General features: G+C 35.3%; 1 protein-coding gene across 5 annotated transcripts in view; it reads right to left on the reverse strand.

The window, feature by feature from the left end:
- Positions 1-7111: 7111 nt before the first annotated feature.
- LOC123539905 (uncharacterized) overlaps positions 7112-18184 on the reverse strand; it is a 46131-nt gene continuing 35058 nt past the window's right edge. For 4 of the 5 annotated variants that reach the window (XM_053526985.1, XM_053526986.1, XM_053526984.1 and 1 more), the window contains 5 exons: positions 17872-18035; positions 15110-15236; positions 13476-13711; positions 12455-12618; positions 7112-12149 (listed from right to left, as the gene is read on the reverse strand). In XM_053526985.1, the coding sequence (XP_053382960.1) occupies positions 11990-12149; positions 12455-12618; positions 13476-13711; positions 15110-15236; positions 17872-18035 (851 nt within the window). In that variant the 3' untranslated portion in view covers positions 7112-11989. The remainder of the gene's footprint in view (positions 12150-12454; positions 12619-13475; positions 13712-15109; positions 15237-17871; positions 18036-18184) is intronic. The other variant, XR_008367866.1, reaches the window with a different exon arrangement.

Raw genomic sequence — 18184 nt, forward strand, 5'->3', positions numbered from 1 at the left:
GAGTCAATAAACACTCTAGTGACAGCTCCAGCTTCCTCAGATGTGCCCATTTTCACTATCCAGCATCAAAATAGTCGAGCATGCTGTCTCCTGTGACAGATCTTGTTCCTCATCTGAAAGATAAAATCCGAGGGGTCCATTTCCAGGACCTTGATCATTTGAAAATTTTTGTGAAAATGTATTTTCATCTCTTTCAAAGGACTGGTATGTTGCTGCTTTCCGTAATGGGTGAACAGACATGAGCACTGTATAGAAAATCAAGGACGATAGTTGTCAGTAAGAAACGTCGTCTCGGACGTCAATAACTTCAGTGACGTGCGGCGATCACTGCAAGTATTCCTTCCTTATATGTCGATATTGTTAAAACTATGCAACATATCTTATCGATATTTTAGACAATATCGCAAATAGATAAAGGTACTTCGGTATGCATTTTTGTTTATTTCCTTTCATTATACACGATCTTACAGCTACAGTGACATTACTTTTGGATCAACTCTCGTATAATGGTCTAATTCAAAAACAATGAAGCCTCATAATGTAATAATTTGTTAACATGCATGCAGTCTTGAAGTGATCACCAAATTTAACTGAACTTATCCCTGCAGTTGACGGACAACTGGCTAGATAAACAGTATAATCTTTTGCCAGCAATTTTAAACTTGAATAAATCTGTTTTCTACCCAATTCATCTAGTTTCTAGCTCATCTGAGCACCAAGTGCTTAGGGTGAGCGATTGAGATCACTCAACATCTATTTTATTTATCCTTCCACACCTTTCTTATCTCCTCTGAAACCATTTGGTGGAAGTTCATGAAATTAGGCCTGGATGTTCGTTAGGTGGTCCTCTTCTAAATTGTAAAAACAGTTTCACTTAATTATACTTAAGGTTCTCTAGGGATAAACAATAGAAAAACTTCAAACAACATCTCCAAATAAACCCCTAGTTCAATTTTTAGCTCACCTGAGTACGAAGTGCTCAAAGGTGAGCTTTTGTGATCGCCCTGTGTCCGTCGTCCGTGCGTCGGCGTCATCGTCGTCAACAATTTGACTATTAACACTCTAGAGGTCACAATTTTGGCCCAATCTTAATGAAACTTGTTCAGAATGTTACTCTCAATAAAATATTGGGTCATCTGGGGTCAAGAAATAGGTCACCAGGTCAAATCAAAGGAAACGCTTGTTAACACTCAAGATGTCACAATTTGGCCCAATCTAAATGAAACCTGGTCAGAATGTTATCCTTAATAAAATCTTGGATGAGTTCGATATTGGGTTATCTTGGGTCAAAAACTAGGTCACCAGGTCAAATCAAAGGAAAAGCTTGTTAACACTTTAGAGATCACAATTTTGGCCTGATCTTAATGAAACTTAGTCAGAATGTTACCCTCAATAAAATCTTGGACGAGTTTGATATTGGGTCATCTGGGGTCTAAAACTAGGTCACTAGGTCAAATCAAAGGAAAAGCTTCTTAACACTGTAGAGGCCATATTTTTGACTGTATCTTCATGAAACTTGGGAAGAATGTTAATCTTGATGATTTCAAGGTCCAGTTTGAATCTGGGTTATGTAGGGTCAAAAACTAGGACACCAGATCAAATCAAAGCAAAAGCTAGTTAACACTGTAGAGGCCACATTTATGATTATATCTTAATGAAACTTGGTCAGAATGTTAATTTTGACGATGTTTATGTCAAGACTAAATCTGGATCAGGTGGGTTCAAAAGCTAGGTCACCAAGTCAAATAAAATAAAAAGCTTGTTAACACCATTAAAGGCCACATTTATGACTGTATCTTCATGAAACTTAGTCAGAATGTGAATGTTGATCATCTTTAGGTCAAGATCGAATCTTGGTCATGTGCGGTCAAAAACTAGATCACCAGATCAAATCAAAGGAAAAGCTTGTTAACACTCTAGAGGCCACAACTATGATCATATCTTAATGAAACTTGGTCAGAATGTTAATCTTGAGGATTTTTAGGACACGATTAAGGCTGGGTCAGGTGGGATCAAAAACTAGGTCACCACGTCAAATCCAAGAAAAAGCTTGTTAACCCCGTAGAGGCCACATTTAAGACTGTATCTCCATGAAACTTAGTCAGAATGTGAATGTTGATCATCTTTAGGTCAAGTTTTAATCTGGCTCAAATGGAATCAAAAACTAGGTCACCAGGTCAAATCAAATGAAAAGCTAGTTAACACTGTAGAGGCCATGATTATGATCATACCTTTACGAAACTTGGTCAGAATGTTAAACTTGATAATTTATAGGTCACATTCAAATCTGGGGCAAATGGGATCAGAAACTAGGTCACTATGTGAAATCAAAGGAAAAGCTTGTTAACACTCTAGAGGCCACATTTATGACTATATCTTTATGAAACCTAGTCAGAATGTTAATCTTGTTAATCTTTAGGTCAAGTTTGAATCTGGGTCATGTGGGATCAAAAACTAGGTCACCGGGTCAATTCAAAGGAAAAGTTTGTTAACACTCTAGAGGCCACATTTTTGACTGTATCTTCAGGAAGCTTGGCCAGAATGTTAATCTTGATGATCATTAGATCCAGTTCGAATCTTGGTCATGTAGAATAAAAGCCTAGGTCACCAGGTCAAATCAAAGGAAAAGCTAGTTAACACTGTACTGTACAGGCCACATTTATAATCATATCTCAATGAAACTTGGTTAGAATATTATTCTTGAGGATCTTTAGGTCAAGATTAAATCTAGGTCAGGTGGGGTCAAAAACTATGTCACCAAGTCAAATCAAAGGAATAGATTATTAACACCATAGAGACCTCATTTATGACTGTATCTTAATGAAAATTAGTCAGAATGTGAACGTTGATCATCTTTAGGTCAAGTTCTAATCCGGATCATGTGGGGTCAAAAATTAGGTCACCAGGTCAAATCAAAGGAAAAGCTAGTTTACACTGTAACTTGGTCAGAATGTTAAACTTGATGATCTATAAGTCACATTCAAATCTAGGTTAGTTGGGGTCAAAAACTAGGTCACTAGGTGAAATCAAAGGAAAAGCTTGTTAACACTCTAAAGGCCACATTTATGACTATATTTTCATGAAACTTAGTCAGAATATTAATCGTGTTGATCTTTAGGTCAAGTTCGAATCTGGGTCATGTGGGGTCAAAAACTAGGTAACTAGGTGAAATCAAAGGAAAAGCTTGTTAACACTCTAGAGGCCACATTTATGACTATATCTTAATGAAACTTGGTCAGAATGTTAATCTTGATGATCTTTAGGTCAGTAGGGTGAGCGATACAGCGCCTTTATGGCCCTCTTGTTTTTAAATTTAACACTTTCGCACAAATGTTCTTTGGATAAAACCCTCTACCAATATTTTTCAAGTTATTCCGATTTCTAAAGAAACATGGCCACCAGAGGGTGTGGTCACTTTTCCCTAAAGTGTATAAAGTGGAAACTTTTAAACTTGGAATCTTTAAGAATTTTCCAGTCAGAAACTGCTGGTTCAATTTTAAAATAATTTCACATGAATGATCCTTAGAGGACTCATCATCAAGTTTATTAGCTCACCTGTCACGTAGTGACAGGGTGAGCTTTTGTGATCGCATTTTGTCCGTCGTCCGTCCGTTGTCCATTAACAGTTTCTTTTGAACATGATAGAGACCACATTTTGCAATCAATTTTAATGAAACTTGTACACAACTTGTATTGGTATAATATCTCGGTTCCTGTCGAAAACTGTCCAGATCCCATCATGGGTTCCAGAGTTATGGCCCCTTTAACGGCCAAAATTTTCTATTTTTGGCTTGAGAACACGATACGAGACCACATTTTGCAATCAACTTTAATCAAACTTGCACACAACTTGTATTGTCATAATATCTTAGTTCCTTTCGAAAAACTGGCCAGATCCCATCATGGGTTCGAGAGTTATGGCCCCTTAAAGGGCCAAAATTTGCTATTTTGACTTTTGCAGCCACATAGAGACTTCATTTATGCTTTGGTTTGATACAAACTTGCAAATGTTTCAACAAAAATAAATCTCGGATTCTATGATGAATCTGTCAGGTCCAATCATAGGTGCTGGAGTTATGGCCCCTGATTTACCCCTATAAGAGCCAAAATCTGCTAATTTTTACCTTGTGAACACAATAGAAGTGGCATTTTATATTTGATTTTATCCACACTTACACACAACTTGAGTCACAATAAGATCTCAGTTCCTTTCGAAAACCGGCTAGATTCCTCATGGTTTCTGGAGTCACTGCTCCTGAATTGGGCAAAATTTTCTGGTTTGGTCCTTTCAGCCATATAGAGGCTGATTTGATACAAACTTGCAGAGAATGATTATCTTGATGATTTCTAGGCCTGGATCGAAACTGGGTAATGTCGGGTCAAAAACTAGGTCATCAGATCAAATCAAAGGAAAAGCTTGTTAACAACCTAGAGGCCACATGTATGATCATATCTTCATGAAACTTGGTCAGAATGTTAATCTTGATGATTTCTATGCCAAATTCGAAACTGGGTCATATGGGGTCAAAAACTAGGTCACCCGGTCAAATCAAATGAAAAACTTGTTAACACTCCTGAGGCCACATTTATGATCTTATCTTCATGAAACTTGGTCTGAATGTTTATCTTGATGATTCCTAGGTTAAGATTGAAACTGGGTCATATGGTCAAAAACTAGGTCACCTGGTCAACCAAAGGTAAAGCTTGTTAATACTCTTGTTCATTTGATGTGCATAAAACTTGGGTAGAATGTTTGTGTGCATGGAATATTGGATGGAATTTTATCTGGGTAAGGTCAAAAACTAGGTCATCAGGTTAAATCAAAGAATAAGCTTGTTTACACACAAGGGGCCACGTTTTTTGGTCCAATCAAAATTGGTCAGAATATTTGTCTCCATGAAATCACTAGGTAAAACATGTCTACACTGTTATTGTGTGTTACTCAGGTGAGCGACTTAAGTCTTAAAGTCATCTTGGCCCTCTTGTTTAAATCATTCTTACTCATCAAAAAGCATGGCCACCAAAGGGCATGATCACATTTGCCTGTATGTATATAGTGGCGACTGTTAAGATCTTCTTGTCAGAAACTGTTTGCCAGATTTTAAAATAATTTTACACAAATGTTCCTTGGGTTACACTACTAAGATTAATCAAATTATTCTAATTTGTCAAAATGACGTGGCTGCCAGAGGTAAATATAAAATAATATCCAAACAACATCTCTGAATTTAGCCATCTTCTTATGTCAAAACAAAGAATGGTTGACAGGGGTGGGTTTATTTTTCCCTGAACGGCTTTATTGGAAACATAAAATCTTCTCTGCTAAACCTGCAGTCCAGTTTTCAAAGTAATTTGGAAGAAATGTTTTCAATTTTATATCTATCTGAGCTATGAAACTCATCATCCTCATCATCGTATTCTGAACTGCAATCAGACTTTATCAGCACAAGTCATAAGTGAGTGAGTTGAGTTTTACGGCGAATCGACACAAAATGGTCATATATCGCCGAGAACAAGTCATAAAGGTACTGCGAGTGCAGACTCGATGAAATCGTTTCTGTTATTTTTTTGCTCAGTTGCGTTCTATGCTTCCAAAGATTTTTACAGATTTTATTGACTATCAAAAGGCCAGTCTTAAAATGTTAAAGTCTGGCTGTACTTGGTCTAAGCGTTGTTATAGCTTTTGGTTCTTTGGAATCATGGAGTCCATCCAGTCACAACTTAAGTCTTAGCATATGTCGGTATATTTTGAATTGTTACCTTGATCCGTCCGTCTGTTTATGATAAGGTTTTCTGGTATGCTCTGAAAATTACTGGTTGCATTTCATCTAAACATTTGTAGGAAGATTCAGTACCAAAGCTTATTTTAGTATGCATTGTATTATCTTGTTTTCTAGTAGAATAATAAAAATGGAATTATGACCAATTGTCAGTTTTAAAACTTCTCGACTACCGGTACTATACTATGGGACTGGAATGAAACCTCATAGGAATCCCTATTACAATGCCTGGTTGCATATTTGGATTGAATGATGATGGAGTAATAGGCCTTGGAAATTGAAATAAATACACCTTGTTACAACTACATTACACTTTTTTTGAAAAGAATGGTTTGATTTCAACCCAACCTTCCTGAAGGTTCAGTACTAAGACTAGTTTCACATATTACTGGCAACTTCACCATATATTGTACCGATATTCAATTTAAGAGACATAACATTCTTTTTCGACAGAACTGTTATATATTAATATTGTTATTAATACTTACTTACAAACCCCGTTTTTAAGTTTCAGGTCATTATCAGATTTATAAATCTTACTGGATGTCTCGAAAACAAAAAAATCGAATATGAAGAACGCATTTACATGTCTGTATTGTTGTATGCACAATGTACAAAGTAAAACAAAAAAGATCCTGAAATCTGGCCTTTAGTGTTTTAGCAGTTTTTCTATGATTTGACCTAATGACATAGTTCTTTCCCAAGTGACCCAGTTACAAATTTAACCTAGATATTAATCGGACAAACAATCCAAGTCTTATCCAGATCAGGTAGAACATATGGCCTTTTCAGTGTTGACAGTATCTTTCTAAGATATGACCTTGATTTCATTTAGACATACATTCTGACAAAGTTTTTATAAGATCAAACGAAAATTGCAGTCTCTAAAGTGTTAATAAGGTCTTTCCATAATTTGATCTAGCGGCATACATAGTTTCATAACATTAAATAAAGACAAATATTCTGACAAAGTTTTAGAAGGGTAATCGGAAAATGTGGCCTTCAGAATGTTAACGAGGTGTTTCTATGATTAATTTTGACCTAGTGTTTGATCGCAGATGACCCATTAAAGAACTCATCCAAGATTTTATTAAGGGTAATGTTCTGACCAAGTTTCATTAAGACTGGGCTAACATTGTGACCTCTACAGTGTTAAGTCAAATTGTTGACGACACACAAAACAATGTAGTATTTGGAATGTTTATTCAGTTTTGTGAAAGCCACCTATTTCCCAGGTTTGTTCAGCTTGCCTCATTCCTAACTGAAGTTATTGTTGATGCAAACCACTAAGAAAATACACCCTATGAAGGATTTGAAGTAAAACAATGAAATTTTGTAAGTATATATTTTATTTTCACTGGCACTGAAAGAATATCTACACTGTTGTATAAACCTATATCATCAAAAAGAAAATCTGTCTGTAAGAAGGTGTAAAATACAATCTAAAAATATCTAGCAAAAACATATAACAGTAACAATAAAATACTAGATGTGTGCACACAGGACACTCGTGCCCCAACATTCTGACACTATATGGTTATATATTAAATGCTGACAATGCAAAACTTAAGTAAACTTTCATATTATCTTGGGTTGGGGGTGCATGTCATAAGCTGTGATTTGGGTATGGATACTACAAAACAAATCAGAGCAGACAAAACTTCCAGGAGTACTTCACATGCTATATAATAATTCTGTAATGTTTCAGGACTGTAGGTCAAATACTTTTTGACATACATGTGAAACTTTTAGGCCCTTTATGCATATTTTAGACCGCCTTGGGCCATAACTCTGGAATCTTAAACAACTTGACATGGTGAATAACAATCCTGTTTCATAACTACGTAAAACACTTAAATTTTGAGATATGTGCAACACAAAATGGTTGATGACTTACTGAGGTATACATAACACAATTCCAACAGACACATGTACGGATGCACACACTGGCATACCGACAAGGGTAAATCTAAATGCACCCCACAATAGTTTTTTGGGCTCAAAGCCTCTCATTTAAAAATCTCTTAAATAATTTCGGACAAAAAATTATTTTTTTCAACAATCGTGAATCCAAACATTACTTTCCGCCGCTTGTTGATTAAGCGACTCATTTACACTTTTGTCCGCAGTTTTTATGCCCCCGAAAGGAGGCATATTAGTTTTCAACTGTCCGTCCGTTCGTTCGTTCGTTCGTCACAACATTAACTTTTTGCATGAAGGCACTTTACCCGCGAACCACTGCACCCAGGACCTTCAGACTTCACATGCTAAAAGTACTTATTGAGTACACGACTGCTATTGACTTTGGGGTCATCAGGTCAAAGGTCAAGGTCACCAGGTCAAAGGTCAAGGCGCTGCGGGGGCATTTGTCACCATTAGTGACAGCTCTTGTTCTCTCTCAAAAATCGATAAAAGATGTGCGCTGAGAAACTGACCAATGCTACAAAATTACCAGTATGACATATGAATTTTGCAAGTTATCTTAAAAAAACATACCAAAAGTACTATGCAGAAGGGAATAAATGGCTTTTAAAATAACGAAGAAAATGAATTTTTAACAATATCTAACACTTTCTTTCACTCACTTTAACATCAGTGTAATAATTATATACATTCTATGCCAAACTTGGTGGAAATGGGGGAGTAGTTTTAATATATACAGTATCACAATTTGTACAAAGGTTTCTCATAGAATACATGGATTCTCAGCAAGGTATTGTAGAACATGCATTCTGCTCTGAAATACTATGAAAGCTGGAAAACTTGGATCCTCTATATATCATAAATAAACATATATGGCCTTTGATTATGGCTTTAAAAAGGAGTTAACAAAATAAATTAACTGTGTATCAAAATATAATCTAACAGTAACAATAAAATTCCTTGAAAAAAGGATTAGATCTGAGAAAAATAAATACATACAACATACATATCACATAATATCATTTAAGTGAATTGGAGTAAACTCCAAATATATTGAGTACTCTTCTTTAAAACAAAACAAACAAAAAAAACCCACCTAGCTGCAGCAAAAATATGACAAAATAATGAACCAAGAGGGGTTTGTATTAGACCAAGGTAACATTTTGAAAATGTACTTGTGAAAGTAATAATGTTTTTAAAACAGATTGATATGGCACATGCAGAGATTCTGCTTGTAAACTTCTGATATTACCCTTCATCAAATGTGTATTCAATAACGTTATAAACATTCTGATTGTAAACTTCTGATATTACCCTTCATCAAATGTGTATTCAATAACGTTATAAACATTCTGATTGTAAATTTCTGATATTACCTTCATCAAATGTGTATTCAATAATGTTACAAACATTCTGATTGTAAACTTCTGATATTACCCTTCATCAAATGTGTATTCAATAACATTATAAACATTCTGATTGTAAACTTCTGATATTACCCTTCATCAAATGTGTATTCAATAACGTTATAAACATTCTGATTGTAAAAAATCAAATGATTGATCAAAATTCTGATTATAAACTAACGACTCAATCAAATGATTTCGTCAACATCGCTGAAAGTATTCTGATTGTAAACTAGTGACCTCAATCAAACGCTAGGTCAACATAACTGAAAACATTCCGATTGTAAACTAGTGACCTCAATCAAACGCTAGGTCAACATAACTGAAAACATTCCGATTGTAAACTAGTGACCTCAATCAAATGCTAGGTCAGCATCACTCAATAAACATTAAGACTGTGAACTAGTGCCCATGTAAAAGCCAAGCTGACTTCATACCAGCGACCAGCACCAGCAAATATATAAGCGGTATGCTGCAATACACTGTGAATATGCAAACTATCAGCAGTATAGACGTATGTACTATTTAGAATGCTTCACGGCAAAATCAAACTTCGGCTCTTGCAAATTCCAGTTAATGAACCATAACAGCACAATGAGCAATGTAGTGTGAATTCTTAATCATAATCATGTGAATACACTATTTTCTGTCAATAATTAAATACTAGTGACTGAAAACTATTAAGCCAAATCAAATCGTAAAACTGACAATGTTTCCAGGCTCATTTGTTTGTAATGCCAAAAAATATAAACAAGCAAATTCGATGAATCGGTATCCCCTGCCGAATGGGTTTGTGTTGAGGAATGGCAAAGAAATATACCAAGCAAAAAGTTAAGGATGTTACTAAGAAGCAAATAATTTCATAACATTTTAACTTAAAAGAACAGAAGTCCTTAAGAAAGGTTACACACATGTTGATGATAAATGTTCATGGAAAAGAAATGAAAGATGTTTCATGAAATTCTACCAATTGGCTAGTTTGTTATGAACAAATATGTGGATTTTTAAACAATTAAAGGGCAATAACTCTTAAGTTACTGCAGAGATCCTGACAAAATTGTGTGTGCACTACCACATTGCGGTGATCTAAATTCAGTTTAAGTTTCATAGTTCTAGGTCAAGCATGTCACAAGTTATTAAGCAGAAACTGCCATATTTATAGGACACTATATAGTTAACACTAGAAACTACTAAGGGCGATAACTCTGGTGTTACTTGGGCAATCTGACTGAAACTTGACAGGCCGTATTTCCCTATAGTGGTAAACATGTATATGTAGTTTTATTAAAATAATCCAAACCACTTTCTAGATATGCCTCCGGACAGATGGAAGGATGGACAATGCCAAAACTATATCCCTCCACCTTTGGCGGGGGATAACTAAACATACTGAAATTGTTACAAGCAAGCAAAATTAGAGATATAATTTTAAGTGGTATAACATAAAACATGCCTCAAAAAAATGTACATTATAAAACTAGACAGCAGACATAAATTATTCTTAATCTTGTTTCTATAACAATTGTTATTGCATATCAGCATGAAATCTTTGAAAAACTAACAGTTACATGAAGAAAAAAAAATTATTTTCAACTGAGCACAGGTACCTTTGCATTGTGAAATTGACCAGAAGGATATCAAATAAGAGGTCTGATTTGTTTGCTTTGTTTGTTTTGGGTTTAACGCCGTTTTTCAACAGTATTTCAGTCATGTAATCGCGGGCAGTTAACCTAACAGTGTTCCTGGATTCTGTACCAGTACAAACATGTTCTCCGCAAGTAACTGCCAACTTCCCCACATAAATCAGAGGTGGAGGACTAATGATTTCAGACACAATGTCTTTCATCAAATAGTCACAGAGAACACACGCCCCGCCCGAGGATCTAACTCATGACCCCGTGATCCGCGATCCATAGACCGACGCTCTACCTACTGAGCTAAGCGGGCGGGCTAAATAAGAGGTCTGAAAATATTACCAAAAGATTAAAATTAATTTAACTACAATGATTTTGTTTCAACAAGAAAAAACAAATTGACAATTTGGGATATATATATCAGATGTACACAGAAACATATCAGAACTGTCTCAATACTTTTCACCTGTTCTGGTAAAGTCAGCGTAACATCAGCTGTTTTAAATCCAGAAAACACTTCTATAATATATATATATAACATCAAACAAGAGTGCCAGACTGTCACAAAATATGCCCAACATCGATTAAGCCCATTACAGCTTACATCAAAACATGTTTGATATAATTAATTCAGACATTTTTCTCAATATGATATTTTGTACTTTGAAAAAGTAGCTGAAGTGAGTACCTTTATATAAAATATTCAACAATAAAAACAATTAAAGAATAACTTAACCATAATGACAGTTTCAGAGAACCTTCAGCATTTTTTCGATAACATTTTATTTGAAATACAGACTTACAACACATTTGAGAGAAGGAAAGATAAAAGTTTTACGAATAAATGCAAAAACATACATCTACATGATCATTTGTCATGACCAAAGATTATCTTTCACGGATACCTAGTGCACAAGAATACAATCGAGAAGTCCAAGTCATTCAGAGACCTTGTTTGTAAATTAGTAAAATTATGCAGTGCCTAAGCTTATGTCGTGCATTTGCGCAACATCAGTTCGGCTGCGCCATTCAGTGATCTTGTTTGTAAATAAGTAAAAAGCTAACATATTCTCAAAAGCTTTCCCTGATACATAGTGCGCCAGCACACAATCGACTAAGCTAACTCATTCAGTGACTTGCTTGTAAATTAGCAAAATTGTACCATGCCTAAGCCGAGCTAGTCCAACTGCACTAGCTTTGTCTTAAGTCTCACACCGGCTAGGAAAGGGAAGTAGTGAACTATTTTCTAAGACAGATCATGTAAAGCCCAAACTATCTTGGACATTGTAAGCAAGTCTTTCACTTTGAGCATATCTTGTAGGCATTTGTAGAAGAACTCTGGGCACTCCACACGCATACTTGCTAAAAGTGCTATCTCTCCCCCTGTCAGGCCATTGATGCCACATCTGAAATGGAACAGAAAAGTTAATGAAAACATTCATTTTACAAATAGTGCAACATGCCCATTTAAAGGCAACAATACACTAAATACTTGGTCAACTTTATTCTACAAAACTTCCAAAGGCTGCAATAAAGAGAATAATGGTATCCGCCATTATGCAACTACGATTTTTTGCACCATTTGTCTGTAAACCTAAAATAGGGTGATTATGAATCAAGTTTATGTCCAAAAACATTATAAAAAGTTACAAGTTGTCAATTCTTAACAATGTGGATGAAATGTATCCAATTTCTATTTACTTGTACTTACGTTTGCAAACCATTCCTTTCAATCCAATTTTTTAAATCAGTGTTGGACCATTTCCTTACATTATCAATGGTTGCCTTGGAAACAGTTATCCTAGCAACTGTTCCACTCAAAGAGGAAGCAGTGTCTGGATGTTCCACTACATGTGCTCCAGCTGCCTGGGTAACCTAGGACAAAGGTATATGATAATAAATAGTGATATCACTCAAAGTCCGGATGAAAATGTTGAATTTCTTCTTTGTTCTTTTCACTTAGAAACAAAAGAAGTAAAACGTAGTACATCTATTAAATAAATGTAAAACCTAATGTGCTCTTTTCCCTTTTCAAAACATGCAGGTTTATTTTGCAGAAATTCATGTACTCAGTAAATATATGTTTATTTTGGATATATCATTATGTGTAAACAGGTCAAGGTTACAGAATACTGATCCTAAAAACAACAGTATTATCTATCTATAACAGACAATCATCCTATGAAGTATTTGGATTTACTGTGAAATCATTAATTTTTGTGGCGGACTAATTTTCGCGGTTGCATCAATCCACAAAACAAAGTCCAAACAAACAAACAAATAAAATTCCCATTCATTTCACCTTCAAAAGATGAAATCCACGAAATAGCCGTTTTGGTCAGAACCACGAAAATCCATGCCCATGAATTTAAATGATTTCACAGTATCCAGAGGTCAAATTGTTCTTAAGTTAATATAGCGAAATATCACTTCAACAGCTCCAATTTCTGGGCTCATATGAGCAATAAATGTAGTCCCTTGTCATTTTCCTTATATTTTCTGTTTGGATCACTTCGAACCCTGGATATCTTGAGTATTATGCTCATATCCTTGCAACTGTCCAACTAACCTACATGAACGAAACAACATACCCCTCTTTTTCAAAGCGATACCTATTAATAGCCTGCATTTATTTTGAAATGTTCCAGCATCAGTTTTTTTTAGTATAGTTATTCCTGTGAGGATATCCTTTATACAGTGAATAAAATCTGTGCAAAGTAATACAGACTTACTGCTGCAGTTTGAGGTTTAATTATCTCCCCTGAATCAGGGGTGTCTGCAGTTTCACCAAAGACTTGATTAAGTTCTTTGAGCAATGCTTTCATCTTGTCTTCAAATGGATATTTTGGGCTAAACTCAAAGAATAACTTAGCACCAACTATAAATCCAAGCCACCCATCCGGAGTGTAACCACGTTCCATCTTCAGTGGAATGATTTTCTTGCGAAGCTGGAAAGCATATTCTGCCTCTGCAAAATTAAATGATTCCAGGTTAGCTTGGCTGTAGAGAAAGTTAGAAGGCCAGTCTCAGAATATATCTTTGTCATTGGTCAATCTAAAGACTGATCTCGAAATGAACCAATCAAGAACCGGTACTGGAATTTTTAGACTGGTCTCCAAACAAATTTTTATAAGCATGTAATCTGTTCAACGATCCTGAAATACCAAACACACGATGTTTAGCATACTGACTTATACAATATGATGAATAATGCTGTAGTCATTATTTTATATCAGTTATAAGGCAATTACTTTTGTAATTTTAAAGTCCACTACTGTTCCAACCTATCATTATACTTTTTTACACATAATTAAGAGCATTTAACTAAAAGTTTTACTACAATATTCTGTCACTAGCAGTAGACGCAGATGGGAATATCTGCAGATGGGAATATTGCAGATGGGAATATCTGCAGATGGGAATATTGCAGATGGGAATATCTGCAGATGGGAATATCTGGTTTGAGCGTTAATATGGTTTTGCCAAGTTACTGCCAAACAGTTACTCTAGAGCCATTTAGTATCTCATCTGTATTTGCTATCAGTGGTAGATTTTTTTCCCTTGCATGCTGTATTGTATAGAACAAAAAAAGCAAAAATGAGATATTTCCTGAGTAGCAACCTTTCTTATAACAGCGCTGGAAACTAATACCCATAAATAGAAATAATGTCTCAATCAGGCAGAACAACAATGTACTGGTTTAGTTTTATAACTTTTAGCAGAACATTATTAACTTTTCTAAAAATAACTTATTCTAACCTGAAAATATACCGTAAGGAATAAAGAGCACCGATAAAGGTATCTGATTTTTATAGAAGTTCACATTAACAACATATAATCAATGCACATATCCTTAGTTGTCCATAACAGCACAAGAGTCATCTGGCATGAGGGTGCTAGATGGGTTTTGCCAGCATGAGTAAATTCACCAGAAACGACAGTCCAGTGTGCAAGAAACATTCATTTCATACAATTACTGTTAACATACAATGACAAGAAGCGTCGAACCAGTACGAAAGACGGCTTCTTAACAAAAACTACTTATCAACCTCGCTTCAAAAGGTCATGATATTCTTTTCCTGTTTAAACTAATAGTGCAATTTTACCTATTTTCACAGACAACCCATTTACACTGACATTTTTTCATTTCCCAATAGTGGGCCTTAACCTTTATCCTGCTATCTATAATGGCCTGGTCAATCATTCAATATGAGCAGTACCATTTATCATTCAAAGGGTGTTCACTGAAAATTAAGTGACTGAATAGCAACCAGTGCAGAGCTTGCAAAGGAAGAAACACTTGCCACCAGCAGTCTAAAGGTTAAAGACAAGTTTGACCGTATAATGGCTGTATAAAGTTACCTACCAGCTCTACAAGCTGGGCTATGCTTGTATTTGCTAGACATACACATGAGGAACACGTCAGCACCTTCAACACCTTCAGCCATCGCCTGAAGAGTGGACCCGCCCATCTGGTCAATATCCATCCACACCTACAAAATTAAAACAAAACAAGAGCTTTACCTAATTCTTTAGGAGTTTGCAGGTAATATCCCAGCCTGGCATACTGTTAAATCGTTAAATTGCTGTAAAAGCAGAAATTTTTGTGATGGTTTAATTTTCGCAACATTTGCAAGGCCAAACATCTTACAAAATTTAATCCTCGCGCAAATATTCACCATTAGTATAATTCAAATTCAAGTAGTATACCATTTTTACAATTTTGTGAATATTAAACCTTGCAAACATACTCAAAATTTGTATTTTGCCGTAACAGCTATTTTGTTAGAATTTGAATTTGTGGATTAAAAATTTTCCATATGTAATAAATGGGAATTTTGCTTGTTTTTGTGAGCACATTCATGAAATCCACAGAAAAAATCATCCCCAGGAATATTAACCCTTATCTTGCTAAATTTCTATATTGGTACTGAACTTGTCCATCTTCCAATTTAGACAGTACCAGTAACTGTTAAAAAGGGTGCTTACCAATAAGATACTGGCTAAATAGCAAACAGTGCAGATTATGAGCAGACTGCATGGATGTGCTGGTTGATCATGATCTACACTGGTCACAAAGGCAGAATTAGTCGTGTCCAGCATGGTACGGTTTAACAATTTCACATCATATTGGTCAATAGCAAAACAACGAAAATAACCCACTCACATCATTTCAATAAGAGATACTGTAAACAGTGCAAATTGCAAGAACATTCTTCTTACAAATTTAAATTGTCATGAAATCATCGCAAACTAAACATACTGCAGTAATTTCACTGCTGAGACATGAACATTAATAGTCTTGAAAGTGTTAACTGGCAGAAGCGATCACAAACATATGTAAGTTTACAGTATCATTTTTTGTTATAAGTATGCCTGTAAATAAAAGACAAAAAATGTTTAATACTATTTTTTTTAGAGGTTAGTATACGGCTTGGTTGCGCCTTCTTGCCATTATGGCTAGAAGGCACAACCAGCCATTTATTGACCTTTTTATTATATACCTTCGCTTCATATTCATCTTACATAATATTTTACTACAAACTTATAGGGCCTAAGCATCATTTGTATTGATTTTTTTTTTTCATCAACAGTGCCATCAATATTTGACAATCAATCAATCTGAAAATTAATCAGCTTCCTTTCACCCGCCATAATGACGTTGCTACATGACGTCAACGTCAGAACACGCTGACATTCTGGTTACCCGTGGCCATTATGATTATGATGTGTGAGGCGCACTGCGCCAATATCGATTCGTCAACAGAGGTCATAATGACCGTTTTTAACAGCTTTTTTGTTACTATTTATAGTAACATATATATTAAATAAATAATAAGAACTTGAAGAATTTCTCTTCTTTCCTCTATGGTTTCACCTGAAACTCACTTTCAATAACAAGAGCTGTCCGTAAGACAGCAAATGCTCGACTATTTGAATTGTTGTCCCAGAAGCAGGAATATCACCCTTAAAGTTAAAATGTCTATAGAGTTTTAATCCAGTATCTGCATTATTTTTCGAGATAGTAACTTGCATGCAAAACTTTAAAGCAGGATTTTCCAAGTCCAAAAGGGGGCATTAATTTCGCCAAAATGCAAGTCAGAGTTATGGGACTTGATGCTATCACCTAGTTTTATAACCCCTAAGACAAATGTGAAGTTTCAATTCAATAGCTGCATCAGTTTTGCACGCAAAACTTTAACCAGGATTTTCTAAGTCAAAAAGGGGGCATTATTTGGCCAAAATACATGTCAGAGTTATGGGACTTGACCAAGTAAGGATGGTAATTGACACAGGAAAAGAAAACATAAGTTTCAAAGCTATATGCCTTAAAGTAATAGCTATATGTACTTGTATGCAAAACTTCAACCAGGATTTTCTAAGTCCAAAAGGGGGCATAACAGGGCCAAAATGCATGTAAGAGTTATGGGAATTGATGCTGTCACCTAGTTTTATAACCCCAAAGACACGTGTCAAGTTTTAATTCAATATCTGCATCAGTTTTGGAGATAGTAACTTGCACACAAAACTTTAACCAGGATTTTCTGAGTCCAAAAGGGGGCATAGTTTTGCCAAAATACATGTCAGAGTTATGGACTTGATCCAGTGATGTTGGTAATTGACCTAGGAAAAGAAAAAGTTATTTTCAAAGCTATTTGCCTCAAAGTAATAGCTATATGTACTTGCATGGAAAACTTACCAGGATTTTCTAAGTCCAAAAGGGAGCGTTAATTTTGCCAAAATGCATGTCAGAGTTATGGGACTTGATGCTATCACCTAGTTTTATAACCCCAAAGACACATGTGACGTTTCAATGCAATACTGCATTAGTTTTGGAGATAGTAACTTGCAAGTACAACTTTAACCAGGATTTTCTAAGTCTAAAAGGGGGCATAATTTGGTCAAAATAGATGTCAGAGTTTTAGGACTTGACCTAGTGAGGTTGGTAATTGACCTAGAAAAAGAAAAAAATAAGTTTCAAAGCTATATGCCTTTAAATGATAGCCATATGTACTTGCATGCAAAACTTTAACCAAGGTTTGACGCAGATGCCGACACCAAGGTAAGTAGAACAGCTAGACTATTCTTTGAACAGTCGAGCTAAAAACAAGATCGGTCAGTTTATACCTTATATCCTCTAGCTTTGATGTTGTCTCGTACATTTTTCAGTACTTGCTGATCAGCCCACTGGTATGAGATCATTACTTGTCCTTTACTTGATACTGCGTTTTCATCCACTGCTTTTTTCTTACGTCTTGGTTTCTTTACATCATTTGAAGCCAACTCTTCACCTGCCATTATTAAACAATACAATAATCAATATCAAACATTCCGCCTAAATTATCATAATATTTTTTTTATGTATTTATACTGTACATATCAGATATATTCATGCTACCAAATATTTGTGAAATTTAAAAACAGTCTTAATAGCACAACA

This window comes from Mercenaria mercenaria, chromosome 16 (genome assembly GCF_021730395.1).
Source record: "Mercenaria mercenaria strain notata chromosome 16, MADL_Memer_1, whole genome shotgun sequence".
NCBI classification, from domain to species: domain Eukaryota; kingdom Metazoa; phylum Mollusca; class Bivalvia; order Venerida; family Veneridae; genus Mercenaria; species Mercenaria mercenaria.